This window comes from Hyperolius riggenbachi, chromosome 5 (assembly GCF_040937935.1).
Source record: "Hyperolius riggenbachi isolate aHypRig1 chromosome 5, aHypRig1.pri, whole genome shotgun sequence".
Lineage (NCBI taxonomy): Eukaryota > Metazoa > Chordata > Amphibia > Anura > Hyperoliidae > Hyperolius > Hyperolius riggenbachi.
Genome location: NC_090650.1, coordinates 71,984,899 through 72,004,216, shown reverse-complemented (window position 1 = coordinate 72,004,216; position 19,318 = coordinate 71,984,899). Strand labels below are relative to the sequence as shown.

The 19,318-nt window shown below is 43.2% G+C and overlaps 1 protein-coding gene across 2 annotated transcripts in view; it reads left to right on the top strand.

Moving 5' to 3' along the window:
- Positions 1-6,666, top strand: part of RNF32 (ring finger protein 32) — a 68,346-nt gene extending 61,680 nt beyond the window's left edge. The window contains exons 8-9 of one of the 2 annotated variants that reach the window (XM_068238609.1): positions 2,159-2,326; positions 4,893-6,666. In XM_068238609.1, coding sequence (XP_068094710.1) covers positions 2,159-2,326; positions 4,893-5,114 — 390 coding nt within the window. In that variant the 3' untranslated portion in view covers positions 5,115-6,666. Of the gene's footprint in view, positions 1-2,158; positions 2,327-4,679; positions 4,722-4,892 lie in introns of those variants that run through there. The other variant, XM_068238610.1, reaches the window with a different exon arrangement.
- The last annotated feature ends 12,652 nt before the right edge of the window (positions 6,667-19,318 follow it).

Sequence of the window (19,318 nt, the reverse complement as noted above, 5' to 3'; positions counted from 1 at the left end):
AAAATATGTGCAAACATATACAGTATATACATAAAAAGTATGTTTTTTCCAGAGTAAAATGAGCCAAAAATTACTTGTCTCCTGTTGCTGTCACTTACAGTAGGTAGAAATCTGACAGAAGCGACAGGTTTTGGACTAGTCCATCTCTTCATAGGGGATTCCCAGCAAGGTTTTTATTCTTTATAAAAAATATTCCCTAAAAAGGATTTAAAAAATGATGCTGGCCAGCTTCCCTGCTCGCTACACAGTTTTATGGCAGTTGGACAGAGCAACTGCCATTCACTAAGTGCTTTTGAAAATAAATAAATCCCTGAGAATCCCCATGAAGAGATGGACTAGTCCAAAACCTGTTGCTTCTGTCAGATTTCTACTACCTACTGTAAGTGACAGCAACATAGGAGAAAAGTAATTTATGGCTCATTTTACTCTGGGAAAAAAACGTACTTCTTATTTGTATATGTTTGCACATATTTTAACCTCTTGAGGACTGCTGTGCTAAAGACCAGGCACATTTTCATTAAATTGGCCACTGCAGCTTTAAGGCCAAGCTGCAGGACCGCAAAACACAGCACACAAGTGATTCCTCCCCCCTTTTCTCCCCACCAACAGAGCTCTCTGTTGGTGGGGTCTGATTGCCCCCCCCCCCCCAGTGTTTGTTTGTTTGTTTGTTTTTTTTAAATAAAAACTGTGTTTTTTTCCCCCCTGCTCAAAGTATCACAGGCCCAAACATAACCAGACGCAATGTATCTGGGTAGTCTCTGTTCCTCAGGGGTTTGTTAGATGTTTTCCAAACTGGAATGCTTGGCACGTTTATTCAACACATGCTCTGAAATTAATAGGCCTTTTGTAGTGTTGGTTGTATGAACCACAACTCATAGAGAAGCATGTGATCAGATTTATAAAGCTCCGATTTGCTTTGCTCACTTCTCACTTACATGATCATGGCTATCAAATCAGTCTTACAAATGCATCACCTGATCAAATGGACACACTGGCCTTTGTAAGAACAAGTGATCAGTCTTCTGATATAGATATTCCATAATTGTACCTGGACAGATTGCCATACAGACCTGAGCACCCATGACAATGCCCTGTGCTCACAACAAATCCTGACATGAATTATGCTGTCCTTCTTACCGACTGAATGACACTCCTGACAGCTAGCCTCCGGCCACTGCACATAAGGGGGGAAGCTGGTGCGCTTGCCCAGCAACAGAGGACGCCAGACCCAGAAGAACGTCGGGCTTGCGTCCTCCGCCATGCGGAGACAGAAGATGGAGCAAGGGAGCTGCGTGGGATTCCGCGGCTGGAGTGTAACGAGCAATAGTTACCCTCCGCCGCCCTTGAGAGTCAGCGCAGGAACGAGGCAAGGTGAGTAACGAGCTATAGTTACAGTATCTATATATAACCCTAAAGGGTAGCACATAGCACTAACTTACATCAAGGGGGATATTGTTCCTGATACAAGTTATAGACAGGCATCTACAGACAGTGGCAAGTTTTACATGGAGCCCCAAAACCTACCATGGGCAGCTGCAGTGTCAAGAGAGGTGTAATCCAAAGTTAGGAGGCAGTTTATTAACCACTTCAGGACCACAGGCTTTACCCCCCCCTAAAGACCAGGCCATTTTTTTGTGAAATAGGCCACTGCAGCTTTAAGGCCAAGCTGCAGGGCCGCACAACACAGCACAGGAGTGATTTTTCTCCCCACCAACAGAGCTCTTTGTTGTTGGGGTCAGATCCCCCCCCCCCCCCGAATGTTTGTTTGTTTCGGCCTACCAAGCAGCAGATGTGCGTACAGCCTATGTGCGATCTCCTGCAAACCGAAGCCCCAGGACTTTACACCAATCGCGTTAGGCAGTCTGGGGCTGCCGCCGTGGCCACGCCCATCGGCATAACGTGGTCGGCAAGCAGTTAAGGACTACTACACTTCAATGCACATATAGAGGTGTTCATTGCCAGCACAGCACCAATTAAAAGCTAATAAGATGGATGAAGGAGGGCCCCTAATGGGCCATGGCACATTCGCACCCTCTGCATCCCCTCCTGCCAAGCCACTGTCTACAGATATTACTAGTAACTCAGAAGTATGGAGTATTACATTTTGAACATATATATGTATTTTAAGAAGCCTGAACACTGTGCTTGTGTTTTGCAGTTCACAGAATTATCAGACCGCTTGCTGAGGTCCTGCAGCACAAACATCGAGGTGCTCTTCAGTGAGATTGAGCAGTCAGTTGCTGCCAGTCGCAGTGTCCTCCGTCAGTTAGAGGACAACTTTAACAAAGACATCAGCGAGGAAGAATGGGAGAGGATACAAATCCAGGTGAGTGGCCAAGCCACAGACCTCTGAGCATCTAAAGTCACCTCCACCAAGGAGAAAATAAAATACATGCATCCCCATTATTGCGGTTTGTGTATATCAATTTATGACAGCTTTCATGTATACATGTCTTATGTATGCACACCAGTCAGCCACAACATTCAAACCACTAACAGTTGAAGTGAATAAAGGTGTTCATACATCAGGCGATTTATGGGTAGAACAACCATGAAAAAGATATCTCTCTGATTAAATCTGATCAGAAAGAGATATGTTGCCCATCTATACACTGCAGAACAATTATGGACGGGTCCTCCCTGGTGATATGGGTTATTATAGTTACACAACTGAGTTTGACACTGTTCAATAAATGTTAACCTATTTTAGTTCCTGGACGTAGAAACTACGTCCAGGAACCATGCAAGCTCCCGTGGCCGGTCGCGCGTGCACCCGCCCTGCGGTTCGTTAGCCAGGCAATCAGTGAATCGGGCTATGGTGCCCGATCACGGATTCCTCTCCCCCGCTGAAAAAGCGACAGCTGCACTTTTTCTGGCTGTTACCTCCCCCATGCGTCTCTCTAAGCATATGTTACGCTTAGAGTGACATCATGTAAACAAACTCATGGCCGCCATCTTGTGGCCGAAAAGTAATACTACAACTAAAAGTAAAAAAAAAACAAAATCAACACACATTTACATTATAAACCTATTGTTTACATCCCACCCTCCCAAAACTACCCAAATAAAATGTTTTAAAGAGAACCTGAGGTGTGTTTAAAGAATGTTATCTGCATACAGAGGCTGGATCTTCCTATACAGCCCAGCCTCTGTTGCTATCCCAAACCACACTAAGGTCCCCCTGCACTCTGCAATCCCTCATAAATCACAGCCGTGCTGTGAGGCTGTGTTTACATCTGTAGTGTCAGTCTCAGCTGCTCCCCCGCCTCCTGCATAGCTCCGGTCCCTGCCCCAGTCCCTTCCCTCCAATCAGCAGGGAGGGAAGGGATGCAGGCGGGGACCGGAGTTCTGCAGGAGGCGGGGAGAGCAGCAGACTGACACTATAGAGATAAACACAGCCAGCTCTGACAAGCTGTTTGTCAGCAGCGTGGCTGTGATTTATGAGGGATTGCAGAGTGCAGGGGGACCTTAGGGGGGTTTGGGATAGCAACAGAGGCTGGGCTGTATAGGCAGATCCAGCCTCTGTATGCAGATAATATTCTTCAAACCTACCTCGGGTTCTCTTTAATATAAAAAAAAAACCATTACAATAAAAAAAAACATGTAAATATTTACCTAAGGGTCTAAACTTTTTAAATATCAATGTAAAGATGAAATATTTCTATTTTTTTTTTTTTATTGTAAACTTGTAAATAGTGATAGATGCAAAACTGAAAAAAATCATCTTTATTTCCAAATAAAATATTGTCGCCATACATTGTGATAGGGACACAATTTTTACGGTGTAATAACCGGGACATATGGGCAAATACAATACGTGAGTTTTAATTATGGAAGCATGTATTATTTTAAAACTATAATGGCCGAAAACTGAGAAATAATGAATTTTTCCGTTTTTTTCTTATTCTTCCTGTTAAAATGCATTTACAGTAAAGTGGCTCTTAGCAAAATGTACCCCCCCAAAGAAAGCCTAATTGGTGGCGGAAAAAAACAAGATATAGATCAGTTCATTGTTATAAGTAGTGATAAAGTTATAGGCTAATGAATAGGAGGTGAACATTTCTCAAGTGAAAACGACGGAACGCGAATGGGTTAAAGTGAAAATAAGCTGATGAGATAAACAATCCTCCTAAAAATGACTTTTAGATATCCTGCAGTTTTATGTTATGTTTAAAAACTTTAAAAAGTAGATTATTTTTTCTCAACTCAGTTGTCTGAGTCACAGCCTGTCCTGTGACTCAGACAACTGATACACTATTGACCTTTTTCATCTATCCCCTGCCATTTGAAGCCCAGTTCTCTGCCAGGAAAGTGTTTTGTGGCTGTAATTCCTTATCAATGTGGGATGCTATAGTCTGGCTGGGTCCACACTGGAGAAAACCAGTAAATTGCATAGCTGAATATTATTTTTTTCAGGCAAGGAAGAAAAGGAGCACAGCATAGGTATCTGTATGCTTGCCACTGTGCATACACATGTCTATCTCGTAAAGTCATGTCACTTTAGGTTCCCTTTAAGTCTTAATAAACAATTTGGCCCAAGACTTAGACTATGTTCTAGATTTTGGTCTCTTATGAGTTTCACCTCTGAGCCCTAGGGGCCCAAAACAGACAGACAAATAATGCCAAACCTTTTTCTGCTCAGTTTGGCCTCCAGATTTCCCTATTCTCTGTCAAACCAGGTATCTGTAGGATGTGCTGTAAAATGAAGTCCAATCCGTAGAGGTCCACCTCACAAAATGAAAGACATCAAGCATCAGTGCTAACATCTTGGTATCGGATAGCAGAAGATGCCTCCAGAGGTCTAATACTACTAAAACAGTTCTATTAGGCAGGTGAATTTAATGTTTTGGCTGATAGTATTTAAATTAATCAATTATACTTTTTTTTTCTAGGCTCTTCGTCAAGAAATATCCGACTGCCCGATCTGTATAATGCCATTAAGTTACAGTGAAGAACACAGAGGCCAGGCCTCGTCCCGGCCCTCTGTGCTTCTGTCTTGCTCGCATGTATTTCACCACACTTGTCTTCAGGCTTTTGAAGAGTTCTCCGTTGGAGAAAGCCACGTCTGCCCCTTGTGTCGATCTCATTATCAGAAAAGAGTGTTTTCCTTTTAGAATGTCAACTTTTCCATGCCTTTTGGCCCTGTATATATTGCATATACAGTCTCCCCCTACTTACAAAAGACGCGAGCTACAAGGTTTCAGAGATACAAAGTTGTATTCATGTACAAAACATACAATACTGTTGCTATAAGTAGTTTAACCACACAAGCTTAATGGATGTGACGCCTAGGTCCAAAAAGGTGGTGGCTCATGCCACCAGGACGTAAGAGCTGTCCAAGAGAAAAAACCCTGCCACGGCCGATCAGGCGCGCATGTGGTGTTTTCCAAGGACACAAGTGTGGCCTCTCTCTGCTTCTCTCACAGCATTTCCGAGTCACCTCAGATCTGTGTTCCAAGGTGGCAGAAGCTGCTCTGAGGAGTCACGTAAATTTGGGCACAGTGCACACTTATTTTGGGTGCCTCCATAGGCACCCATGTAAAATGCCACCATTATCGGCTAGAACAGTAAAAATAGTGGGCAGTCCCATCGCCCACAATAAAATAGTGGGCGATGGCACTGCCCACTATAGAAACTGTAGCTATAAATATAAAAATAGCAGGCGCCATAGCACCCGCTGTTTATTGCTGCACCTTCTATAGTGGGTGGTCCTGGTGCCCATTATTTTATTGGGCGATTCAGTGCCAACATTTACTGTTATTGCCGCTATTAGCAGCATTTAAATGGGCGTCTATGACGGCGTCCGTTGATGTTAGGCATAGATTTGGGTAGATTAGTGTTGAGTCAGTGTGGTCATTTAACTATATCCCACTCTACCCTAACTTTCACCATAACCTTCAACTAACTATGCCTAACCATCCCTCAACTACTCCTAACCCTAACCTGCCCCTATCTGAATGAACTGCAAAAAAGCCATAGGCGCACCTTGAGAATAATGGATTGCCACACTTCCAAGTTTATTATCAGATAACGTATACGTTTCCTCACTTTAACCATAATAAGTTGTCGAATACATTTTAATGGGTCTCATAGCTTGGACCCCTGCCACATAAAAATTAGGTAGGGACAAACTCAATCAATCATTCAAAAAAACTTGTAATTCTTAAAACTATGATCAAACGTGGGAACTTTTCAGCAAAACTATACTAGTCGGAAGATTACAAAGCAATCACTATTGAATAGTCCTGGTTGTTAGCATTCCATAATGGTGACATTTGTGGCCTTTTTCTGATGTCTTGTATCTTCTGAAATGAGACACTATGGTCATGATTCACAAAGCTTTTTCACCTGTTTTCACCTGCTCTGTTACATTTTTAAACTCCCAAAGAGAAAAAAATATATAATTAAAGGTAAGAAAAGTAATATTGAAATGAAGTTAATCAGGAACTTAGGGCTGGTGTACACCAAGAGCGCTTTTAAAAACCCTAGCGCATTGAAAAGCACTAGGCTAATGTATTTGTATGGGATGGATCACGCCAGAGTTGTGGGTTTTTTTTCCCCGCAATCGCAGGTCTTGCAGCATTTCTGAGGCGATTCAGCCTCAATGTTAAACGCTAGAAAAGAGTGATTTTCCAAGACTTATTTTTCTTAAAGAGAACCCGAGGTGTGTTTAAAGAATGTTATCTGCTTACAGAGGCTGGATCTTCCTATACAGCCCAGCCTCTGTTGCTATCCCAAACCCCCCTAAGGTTCCCCTGCACTCTGCAATCCCCCATAAATCCCAGCCATGCTGTGAGGCTGTTTACATCTGTAGTGTCAGTCTCGGCTGCTCCCCCGCCTCCTGCATAGCTTCGGTTCCTGCCCCCATCCCTTCCCTCCAATCAGCAGGGAGGGAAGGGATGTAGGCGGGGACCGGAGTTCTGCAGGAGGCGGGGAGAGCAGCAGACTGACACTATAGAGATAAACACAGCCAGCTCTGACAAGCTGTTTGTCAGCAGCGTGGCTGTGATTTATGAGGGATTGCAGAGTGCAGGGGGACCTTAGGGGGGTTTGGGATAGCAACAGAGGCTGGGCTGTATAGGCAGATCCAGCCTCTGTATGCAGATAACATTCGTCAAACCCACCTCGGGTTCTCTTTAAGATGTACACTTCCAGCTCTACTGTACAAAAAAAATTGCTACACCAAAACGTTTCAAATATCGGTAGGCATAACTAGAAAATCGATAGGCACCAGAGGTGTAGCAAGAGGTTGCCACTGCATCAGGGCCTGAGGGGCTCCAAATGGCCCTCCCTCAACTGCAGTATTAGCTCTCTATTGGTCCTGTACTCATAATAACTTCTATAGATACGTTGACTAGTGGTAATTATTAACAAACTGCTCCCCATTCCCTTCTTGCACCTCTGACACTGTAGTTGCCATTGGCATGTCATGGTGCACCGTATCAATTATGTATAGAGTGTTTGGGGGGGCCCCAATGTAAAACTTGCATCAGGGCCCATAGCTCCTTAGCTACGCCACTGCTAGGCATATGCCTAATCATGTAGAAAAATCACTTCTAAAAACGCTCAGCATTTGCGATTACGCCAACGCTTTAAGGTGTGAATCAGCCCTTAGTTTGAGTGATTATTTTGCTTGTAAATGTGCTGAAAGGTTATTTTTATTAATTAGGAGAAAAATAAGTCATTTTGTGAATTGACCCCTATTTGGAAAGCAATTGGCCTGCACAAAGCCATTAACTCCAATTTTCTTGCAAAATAATAATAAAAATAAATTAAAAAAACAATCAGGAGTTAAAGGCCTGCTGGATGCCAAACTAGCTATCAGAGATATGTGGTATTATTTTAACTGAGAATAGATTTCAGGGTTTATTTATGTCGTGTGAATTTTTTTGCATTGACAAACAAAAACACACACACACACACAAGATTTTTATTTTCATATGTTCTGTTCTGTACCAAGAATAAAAAGCTTGTAAAAAAAAAGTGACAGAATTTAAAATAGAATACATACATTGTTACCCAAATAAATTTAAATGTGTATGCCATGATGGAATATCACTTATTTTGGCAAATAAGGCCTTGAAATTATTGCTATGTTACAATAAGAAAGCGGAAAATATATAGAAAAAAATACCTTTATTTGCAAATAATATATTATCCCCATACATTGCACCAGGGACATACTTTAGAGTGTACCAGAGACAAGTAAGTACAAAAAATGGGAGCGAGACGGAGGAGCGCACTTGCACATGCGTTGACTGGCCGAAATGATGGAACCCATTACCAAAGATGCAGAAGGCAGAGCACAGCGGTGTGGGAGCGATCAGGCGGAGGGGGCTGGAGGAAGCCCCAGTGTATACATTTTGTGTATTTACTTTTCTCTGACTCCCTTTAAATGTTGGGATAACCAGGACAAATGGGCAAATAAAATGTGTGGGTTGTATCTACGGTAGCATTGTTTTATTTAAAATAGTGGATGGAGATGGAGAAATTGTGTATCTTTTTTATGTGCTGCATCAACTGGAAATCATTGACTATCCCTATAAAGCACTGACATCTCCTACAGCACTTAAAAAAGTGTACCAGAGACTTAAATAAAAAAAAAAAAAAAAGTTTTATACATACCTGTGGCTTCCTCCAGCCCAATACGCATGGATCGCTCCCATGCCGCCATCCTCAGCCTTCTGTGTTGCCGGTACCAGGTTCCATAACTTCTGCCAGTCGCGGCAAGTTTACTTATATCTCCAGCGACTGCAGGAGAGATAAGTAGAGAGCACACTTTTCTTGCGCAGACTGGCCGTGACTGGCAGAAGTTACGGGACCCGGAACCGGCGATACAGAAGGCTGAGGATGGCGGCGTGGGAGCTATCCGTGCGCATGGGGCTGGAGGAAGCCCCAGGTATGTATTTTTTTAGGCTACTTGCACACCAAGACGTTGCGTTAGGTGCTACGTTAAGGTCGCATAACGTGCACCTAACACAACGTATGGTGCTGCAAGAGCCGACGGTAGAGTGAGCCGCATTAGGCGGCTCGATTCCTAGAATGTCTCCCAGAGTGGCGCTGATTGGCCAGCGGGTCCACGTGATGCGGAGCGAGACACTCCGCATCACGTGGTCCCGCCAGCCAATCAGCGCCCGCCAGTGCAGTGAATATTAAGTAGCCATGTGCGCGGCTACTGTAGCTGGCTCTCCCCGCCTCCTCTCCGCCCCCACTGCGCATGTGCAAACAGTCTAACGCGGCTATAGCCGCTCCAACGCCGTAGCATGCTGCACTTTGCGGAGAATGTGCAGCGTTACATGTAACGCAACGTGGGCTGTGTGAACAGCCCACTTGTGTTACATTGCTGTGCGTTGGGGGAGCGTTACAGGCGCACTAACGTGCGCCTGTAACGTCTTGGTGTGTAAGCAGCCTTAAGGTCTCTAGAGTGTTTGTGTGTGTGTAGTTTTATCTGTATGTTTTTGGAATGTGGGAGGAAACCGGAATGCCTAGGGAAACTCAGGCAAACATGAGGAGAACATACCAACTCTTTTTAAATAATTTACATGTAAACATCTACAGATGACACTGAAAAAAAGACTCCTATTAGACCTACCGGTAATGGAGTTTCTGATTGTCATCCGGGACAACCTGAGATCCGGTCCCGCCCCGGATCTGTGGAAACACAATTAACCAAGAAGATTAAAAGCCCCCGCCCTCCCTTACTCCTCAGTGCGTCTGAAAGTAAACAAGCCTAGAAACACCAAGATGAAGAGAGGAACCTCCCCGTGACTAATAAAACCCCCAGTGACCTGTATATTATAAGATAGGTGCGCAACAGGCGAAGGGAAAGGGTTATAGGCGTTGTCCCGGATGACAATCAGAAACTCCATTACCGGTAGGTCTAATAGGAGTCTTTCTCTAATTATCATCCGGGACAACCTGAGAGATAGTCAAGAAGTCTTTTTGAACAAAAAGACTCACCTAGGGAGGGACTACCGCCTGAAGCACCTTTCTGCCAAACGACTGATCCTGCTGCGATAATACATCCACTCTGTAGTGTTTGATAAAAGTAGATGCGCTGGACCACGTTGCCGCTTGACATATTTGCTGAATGGTGGCTCCTGCTCTTTCTGCCCAGGAAGTTGATAAGGAACGGGTAGAATGAGCCTTGATGTTAGATGGTACTGTACAGTTACTTCCCTCATAAGCTGTCGCTATGGTCAATCTAATCCATCTAGCAATAGTATGTCTGGAAGCTTGCTGCCCCCTATTCTTTCCCGCAAACAATACTAACAGATTATTTGACTTTCTAAATTCTCTTGTTCTAGTGAGATAAACTAATATAACTCTTCTGACATCTAAACAGTGAAAACTTTCTTCCTTTGGTCCCGAAGGTTCAGAACAAAAAGAAGGTAGAACAATTTCCTGTGATCTGTGAAAGGTAGAGGCTACCTTCGGCAGATAAGTAGGATCCAATCTAAGCCTTACACTATCCGGACAAATTATCAAAAATGGGTCTTTGATAGATAAGGCTTGTAAATCGCTTAAACGTCTAGCCGACGTTATGGCGATCAGAAACGCTAATTTGTACGTTAAAAACTTTATATCAATATCCTCAATTGGTTCGAAAGGAGCTTTAATTAGGCCGTTGAGTACTAATGATAAATCCCATTGGGGAAAAATCTTCTGTGGAACTGGAGAGGATTTCTGTAGAGCTTTGAAGAAATTTTTTACTAATTCTTCCTGTGCCAGGTGTCTATCTAGAAGAATGGATAAGGCTGAACACTGAACCTTGAGGGTACTAGGTGCTAATTTCATATCGAATCCATCCTGGAGAAACTCCAGGACAGAACTAGTCAAAGTCTGATTTTTTGAACGTGATTCACACCAAGCTGTATATACCTTCCAAACCTTACGGTATATCTTCTGAGTTACCGGCTTTCTACATTTCATAATAGTCTCAATAACCTTTTCAGAAAGTCCCTTGTTTCTCATTATCACCCTCTCAGGATCCAGGCTGCCAGATTGAATAATTGTGGACTGGGATGAATCAGTGGGCCTTGAATCAGGAGGTCCGGGCGAACCGGTAGAGGAAAAGGTGGTTCTGTCGACAATTTTAGTAGAGTTGCATACCAAGGCCTCTTTGGCCATTGGGGTGCCATCAAAATTAACCTGACTTTCTCTTTTTGAAGTTTTACTAACACTTGCGGAAGAAGTACTATCGGAGGGAATGCGTAACATAGGTTGAATTCCCAAGGAAGACTTAGCGCGTCCAACCCCAGCGACTTCTGGCATTTGTGGAGAGAGTAAAAAAGCTTCACCTTTGCATTCCGTGGGGATGCAAACAGATCCACCTCTGGCACTCCAAACCTCTGAGTTACCATTCGGAAGACCTCCGAATGAAGCTCCCATTCCGAATGGTTTATTTTCTGCCGGCTCAAAAAATCCGCCTCTATGTTGAGGGCGCCTTTTATGTGAACCGCAGATAAAGATAGAACTCGAGGTTCTATCCAGTTTAAGATTCCCGCACAAAGGGACATCAGATCTCTTGATCTCGTGCCCCCCTGTTTCGATATATACGCCACCGTCGTGATGTTGTCGGAGAATATTAAGACATGATTGCCCTCTATCAGAGATTGAAAAGATAGCAGGGCCTCTTGAACTGCCATCAGTTCCCTGAAGTTGGACGACTTCTTTCTTATTCAGGGTGACCAATTCCCCTGGGCATGATTGCCCAACGCTGTCGCCCCCCAACCCCAGGAACTTGCGTCTGTAAAAATCTTTATCGGATTGTTCTGCCTCCAGAATTTCCCTTTGTCCAGGTTCTGCGCCTCCATCCACCAGGATAGACTGTATTTTACTGTCTCTGGAATAGGGATTAGTAGGTCCAGGGAATCCCTGGATTTGTCCCAATTTGCCAACAGCAGCGACTGCAGCTCCCTGCTGTGTGACTGAGCCCAAGTGACTGCTGGGATGGATGCTAAAAATAGGCCTAGAATTTGCATGATCAATCGGAGAGAAGACATCTCCTGACCAACCATACTTTCTACTTCCGACTGGATTTTTACAATTTTCTCTGGTGGTAGAAAAATCTTTTTTTACCACTGAATCTATCTTGTAGCCCAAAAATATGATTTCCTGTACTGGCGAGAGGGCTGACTTCTCGTAATTTATAATCCATCCGACTTGAGAAAGGGTTTTGATTACAATGTCTCTGTGGGTTATGAGGAGATCTTCTGACTCTGCGACTACTAGAAGATCGTCCAAGTATGGAACAATCGAGATACCCTGAATTCTTAAACTTTTCATTACTTCTGCCAGGACCTTCGTGAATATGCGGGGTGCTGTCGCAATTCCGAAGGGCATTGCCTGAAACTGAAAGTGACGAATCTGAGAACCTGTTTTTATTGCAAATCTCAAATATTTTTGATGGCCGGAAAAAATAGGGATGTGCAGATACGCGTCTCGAAGATCTATTGACGCAAAGAACTCTTTGCCTTTTAATAGGGATTTCACCGAATAAATGCTCTCCATTCTGAATCTTTTGTATATCAGAAATGGGTTGAGAGATTTTAGGTTCAGAATAAACCGGAACTCTCCGTTGGCTTTCTTTACTAAAAAAAACATGAGAATAGTACCCCCGGAATACCCCCCTGGGATACCGGCACAATCACTCTCTTTTCTAATAATTTTTGAATCTCCAATTCGAGACCCCGGGCTTTTTCCGGATCTCTTGGAGTCGGCTTTACAAACTTCCTTTGAGGGGGGAGACTGGAAAATTGAAGTCGGTAACCCTGTTTTATAATCTGCAATACAAACGGATCGGGATTTAATTTCTCCCATTCCGATCGAAAATAAATCAATCTTCCCCCCCACCGGCAGACTGTCATTTATTCGATTTGGGGGGTTCGGTCTTGCCAAGAGCGAAACCCCCTCTCCCCCTTCCCTTCGGAAAGGACCACTTCCTCTGCACATTCCGATTTCCTCCTTGGGATGAGACTTGCTTTAGAGACATAAACGGTTTCTTCCCTTTAATGACCTTCTTTTTGCTTGGGAATTGTTTCCCTTTTTCCGCCGAGCGGGATAAAACATCATCCAAGCCCGGCCCAAAGAGCAAATTACCTTCAAAGGGGATAGAACATAGTCTATTCTTAGAAGTTTGATCCCCCTCCCAGGTTTTTAGCCACACAGCCCGCCTTGCCGAATTCACAAGAGCGGTAGTACGGGCCGATACCCTGATAAGTTCTGTGACTGCATCCGCTAAAAAAGCCACTGCCCTAAGAACCACAGGTAGGGATGTCGCATAGTCTTTTAAAGGAACGCCTTTAGAAATCTGATCAATCAAATTGTCCATCCAGATTCTCAGATTCCTAGAGATACATGTTGCCGAAATACCTGGAATGAACCCAAAGGCTGCTGACTCCCAGGCTTTCTTTAGAAGGGAATCTACTTTCTTATCCATCACATCTTTGAGAACCCCAGTGTCCTCAAAAGACAGGTCAGAATCTTTCGAATACTTTGAAAGGGAAGCATCAAGTTTTGGGCATTTAGTCAATTTTTCAATTTCCGCCTGAGCAAAGGGATACTTTCTCTTGGCCGATTTGGGAATAAATAGGGGCCTCTCAGGATTTTGCCACTGGGAAGAAATAATTTCTTGCAAAGTTTTGTGAATGGGAAAAACTCTACCCATTGATTGCCCCAATCCTGAATAAACCTGGTCCTGAGGGGTAATATCTGGGATAGGTTCTTTAATCTGTTCTGTAGTATAAACCGCTTTTAATAACTCAGAAGACTCTTCAGGAGAAAATAAAAACCTAGGGGTTTTAACAATCTCTTCCCTATCTGAATTCTCAGATAAGGGCTGATCGTCCTCCTGAGATTTAGTCTCAGAAAGTGCCCCCTCATCTTCCTCCTCTTCCTGATGTCCCTCTTCCTCGGCTACAAGTGCATCCGCAGGAATGGAGAAATGAGAAAACCCTCTGCTAGAAGGTCCCGGCAGGGATTCAGCAGGAGGAGGTTGTACAAAAGATTCTTTAAATTTATCCAGTGTCTCTTGCATGTTCTTATTAACAGACTCCATAACTTCCTTTAAAATATTGGAAGTCTGAGAAGCTACAATGGACTCTGTACAATTTTGACATATATTTCTAGGGGCCTCTAAAGATATCTTAGCATTACATAGGCCACATCTCTTATATTTAGGTGGAGCATTTTTTGACTCAGTTCTTGCCTGTAAAACACAAGTGATGACAAGAAACTGAGACACCATCAGAAGGAAAAAATGGCAGAAACAAACACCCTCCAACTGGAGGACTCACCACTCCAGGACCTGATGGTTGCCCCTGCGAAGTGGCTTTGGAAGCGGGGTTTGGGACCTCTGTGTCACGCTGCTGCTGAGGCTGTTCCCCCTTCTGCGGCTGAGACATGCTGTCCGATCGACTGCCTCACCGCTAATGCCACTGCTGCCTGCAGGTATCTGCAACGGAGACGCCAGGAGCACGCCAGTTTTTACTTCCTGGCTCTCCGTTCCACCCCTTCCGCGGCCACGTGACGTCAGTACGCTTACGCCTTCCGCGTCCAACGTCACAGGGAGCCGCCTCTAGACGCGGATGCGCCTTGCAGAGCCGGCGTCCAGATGGAAGGGGAGCAGTGTGGCGGCCATAACCACCTCAGAGGTCGCACACTGCCTGTTCCGGAGGCCGCGGCCTGTGCCACCTCCTGTAACACTTTGCCACTGATCCTCCGATCGCCTGACTCACCCTTTGGTGAGTACCAAAAAACAAAAAACACAGGAGCTTGCTTCTTAGCGTGTTTCCGCGCGGAAACACAGATGAACTGAGGAGTAAGGGAGGGCGGGGGCTTTTAATCTTCTTGGTTAATTGTGTTTCCACAGATCCGGGGCGGGACCGGATCTCAGGTTGTCCCGGATGATAATTAGAGAAATTAGAATACCAAAAGTCCATTTATTTCAGTAATTCACCTTTTAAGTGAAACTAATACATGAAATAGACTCATTACATGCTAAGCGAAAAATTTTAAGCCTTCATTTGTTATAAATTTTGATGATTAGGACTTTAAGCTTATGAAAACACCCAAACAAAATCTCAGACCATTGGAGAGATACGTAGAGGGCGCACTTCTCATGCGTAGACTGTAACTGACTGACGGCAGTGACGGGACCCGGTTCCCAAAGCTGCAGGCAGCAGAGGACGGCGGAGTGGGAGCGATCCCAGCGGATGGGGCTGGAGGAAGCCCCAGGTATGTATAAATGTTTTTGTATATTACAGCTCTGAGTCCCTTGAAGTTGAGTTACTGAAATAAATGGACTTTTGGAATTTTCCGAATTTCACCTGTTATCTGTATCTCTTTTCTGAATTTACCGTAAGTAATAAATCTACCTTCTTAGGAAAAATAAAAGCGTTGAACTGATCTGTTTGCCTCTCTATAAATGTGGTAATCAGTAAGAACATCATGATGATAAACATAACAGTAGTTTCAAAAATATCAGTCTCTCAAAAAATGCTATTTCACTGTACTAAGCTGTTTTATAATGTGGCAGTAAGACAAATTACAATACATCAAATATGTATTTTTCTGGTAACATTCTCGTTCCCCCCTTACAAATAGGCCCCATAGGATATATCGCTATGTAAACAAAAAGGCACGGATTTAGGAAACACGAAAAAAAATTTTTTATTGAACAGCTAAACACTTACAAAAATCCAGTAAAATGCACACAGGTTATAGTAAACAAAAGAGAAAGAAAAAAAAAAGCACAGACCAAAACCCAACAAAATTTAAAGTGATCTTATTCACATTTCAAACTTTGTATATCCTCCATTAACAGTAAAGGAGAACAAAAGCCAGTAAACATGAGATTTGTAATGAATGTAAAAGAAAAGTGATGATGATGAGACATACATTCAAATAACGGGAATTGTACTTCCTAAGAACTTGGTCATAAGCTTTCTCTACAGCGATAGATAAAATATGGTAGAAAATGCTTCTGGAAATCACGTAACATGGATTAGTGAACTGGAGCTGCAGCTAATTTGCTGGCTTTGCATAGAGTGGAAAAAAGACCGGTTGTGAGGTTTGAATCTTGGATAGTAACCCACTGAGGAGATTTCTCCTCGCTTCCCATTTAGATGTCACCACCCCCTCAACTGTGGGCGGGATGCCTGCTGGGTTCTGCATGTGCATAAACAGAGAAAACAGCCCATATCAGTTCACAATAAAGCTCAGGGTGTCACAGGACAGGAGGGAAAGATTTTTTTTACTTTTACAGACTTTAGAAATCTTTTGCATAAATTTACATTTTTGTACATTACTTTCTGCTCATTTTACTAAGAATCTCTTTCTGCTCTCAAGTTGTTCATTCAGGCCACTATATGAAGGAGTCAATGGAGCCGATTCATAGAACAGACATTCTTATTGTCAATGTTCACTTCAAAACTCAGCTGGTTTTCTTTCCAGTTCCCCATCAGGTCTGTGGGAGGAGCTGACTTTTGGCTCCACCTTAGATACCTGTGATTGGCTGATGTTGGGAGCTATTTAATTCCACATCAGGTCCGTCTTGAGAAATTTTTCTTAAACCCACCTACTCATTTCTTGGCCCTGGTAGATTGGTCAGCACAGTGCTGCATTGTTCTGATTGGCTCCTGTTTATATCAGAGTATAAATAGCATCCTGATGTTGTATATTTGTCAGTGGCTATGCAGGCTTGGAAAAGAGAGGGTTGACATCTTGGAACATCAACAATTTGCTAGCCCACTGCTTCTAACTTTCACTGTAATGCTTATTTAATAAATAGAGCCCAAAGGAATTGAAATTGGACTGTTCTGGGTCATCTTTTTATGTTTCATGAAAATCTCAAACTTTGTTTTAAGTGACAACAGGCAAAATAGAGGGTTTTTTCCTTCAGTAAATCGGCCACAAATCTATATAAAAACAGAAGCCTGTGTTCAGCAGATCACAAACTCCGTAATTACTGTAGCAAGCCTTTTTACCACCCAAATACCCCAAGTAAAGGATCAGAATACCACTGCACCTCACAGGCTGCTATGTTGTTTGGTGCCACCACACAGCCAATATAATGGTTTAGCGGCACCAGCTACATGAATTGGGTGCCAGTGCTTGGCTGTTATATACAAGCAGGCACTGGTGTCTAAATTACATGCGACGATAATATAATATGGGTCCTCGCATGGATTTGGTGCTGGGGATATAATGGCTGGGTTTAGGCATCAGGAGGGGCTTTACGCTGGACTGCGTAATTTTATGGTCTAGTAAGGAGAAATATTACTATCCTTTTTCACTTTTCATTGCCAGAGAGTGTCCGTTTTTAACAAAATCGGTCCTTTACAGAGTATGGGTGAGAGGACTTACTTCTTTCCATACCACCTGCATAGAGTCCTATCTTATTGTGCCAGGATATATGTATATTTTATGTAACAAATGTTTATTGGGCCTAGCATAACAGATTATTTTCACGAGTATAATTTTTTACCAGCTCTTCTCTCCACACTATTCCAAATATGAGTGACTCACACTCATCAACTATGCCTGGAGAGCTTTCATTAATATATGAACATTTATTTATAATACATATTAAATGTGATAGTCCTCTAAGCTTTTAAATACACTCCAGCTGAGAGGAAGGATTCTTTAAAGGGTCCATACACCCCCCATTGATATTTCTAATATGACAAAAACACAGAAGCTTTGTGTCTAGTCATATGGAAGAATGTGGCACTAACTCATCTCTTTGTTAGATCTGTCGGTGACTCGGGTGGCCAGCCTTCCAAGTCTGCACTGTGAAGGCAACGGGAATGCCCAACTACAGTCCTCAAGGTCCGAGGACCTCACAAATTTTTGGCGCAGTTCAAATTAACTGATGGGCTCATTCAGTAAGGGTGTGGTCCATCAAGAAGATCACATTTCTCCATTTCTCTGTCCATCCTAAACACTGATTTGGATATGGCCCTCAAGAACTGGAGCTGGACATCCCTGAAGGAGATTCTTGAAGCTCATCACAGATGTCCATAAACTGAGTCATGACAGACATTACACCCTCTTCCAGAGATTGATTAAGGTGAAATGAGGCTCTAGGCAAGGTAGTTGCTCGGACTCCCCCTTATGGTGCTTTTCGTAATCTGAGGTGGAAGAGGGTCAGAGAAGATTGCAGCTGGGCCTCTTGACACCAATTAGGCTCCAGGCACCTGCCTAGATTGCCTTGTGGGTGATCTTGCTCTGCCCCCTGCTGGGCGCTCCTGAGTGAGGAAGAACAGCTTCGCAGCCGAACAGACCGTATACTAAGTGCTGAGTATTCAGTACATTATATGAAAAATTCTAGCACTCCATATAAACAAACAGCATTACAAAAACCTATACACAATCATCATTATATATTTATACAGTGCTCTCTTAATACAAATCTGACTTTGTGCTCTCCAATAATCATCAGCTATCAATTACTCAGCCACATGCAGGTGAATTGTGCTTGGAGACTGCAGGCATATAAACCAGCAAAAGCATCTTGTATATAAGCCTTGAATACTAACGCAGCATTTTTTTTTTTTGCGGAGGGTTCAGGCAGACGTGGGGGTATGGGAGTGGATGCTTGTACAGTACAAGGTCTAAATGTATCAACATGGTTTCTTGAATGTACACATTAAAGTGCTACATAAACAACTCACAAACCATAAAAATATACAGTGCACCCCAGGTTATCTTGCATTACAAGCCATTAATAGACTTATGGGGACGTTTTAACATGGTTTTGGCATTACTGATAGGCTGAGTGCTCTCTTACAGTGTATGATTAGGGATGACAATTCTTAGGAGAACTCATGGGGAAGCATGTGATCAGTTTGATCATCTGACAGATTTGTAAGGTCCTGATTTGCTGTGATAACTTCCTGGTTTAATGTATGATCATGACCAGCAAATCAGAGCCTTACAAATTCATCAGCTGATCAAACTGATCACATGCTTCTCCACGAGTTCTCCTAAGCATTGCCATCCCTATTTATGATTGTTTTAGATTAGAATGAAGATAGAGAGGAGCACTGAGCACCTCTCAAAGGGGAAGAGGAAGACCCTGTGTGAGGAACAAAATCTCACAATAATACAAGAAAAATTACAAATCTTTAGTTTGAAAATGTTACATATAGAACCCTCAATAAACTGTACAGTTCTACAACTGACCAGTTTCTCCTTTAGGCAGATCTGTCTCTATAGTGTGTAGACTGGATTTGCCTGTAACCAACAATTCTATATGGGTGCCAATGTGTCTAAAAGCGACCTAGAGCTTCTCCCCAAGTCTCTACATGAAAAG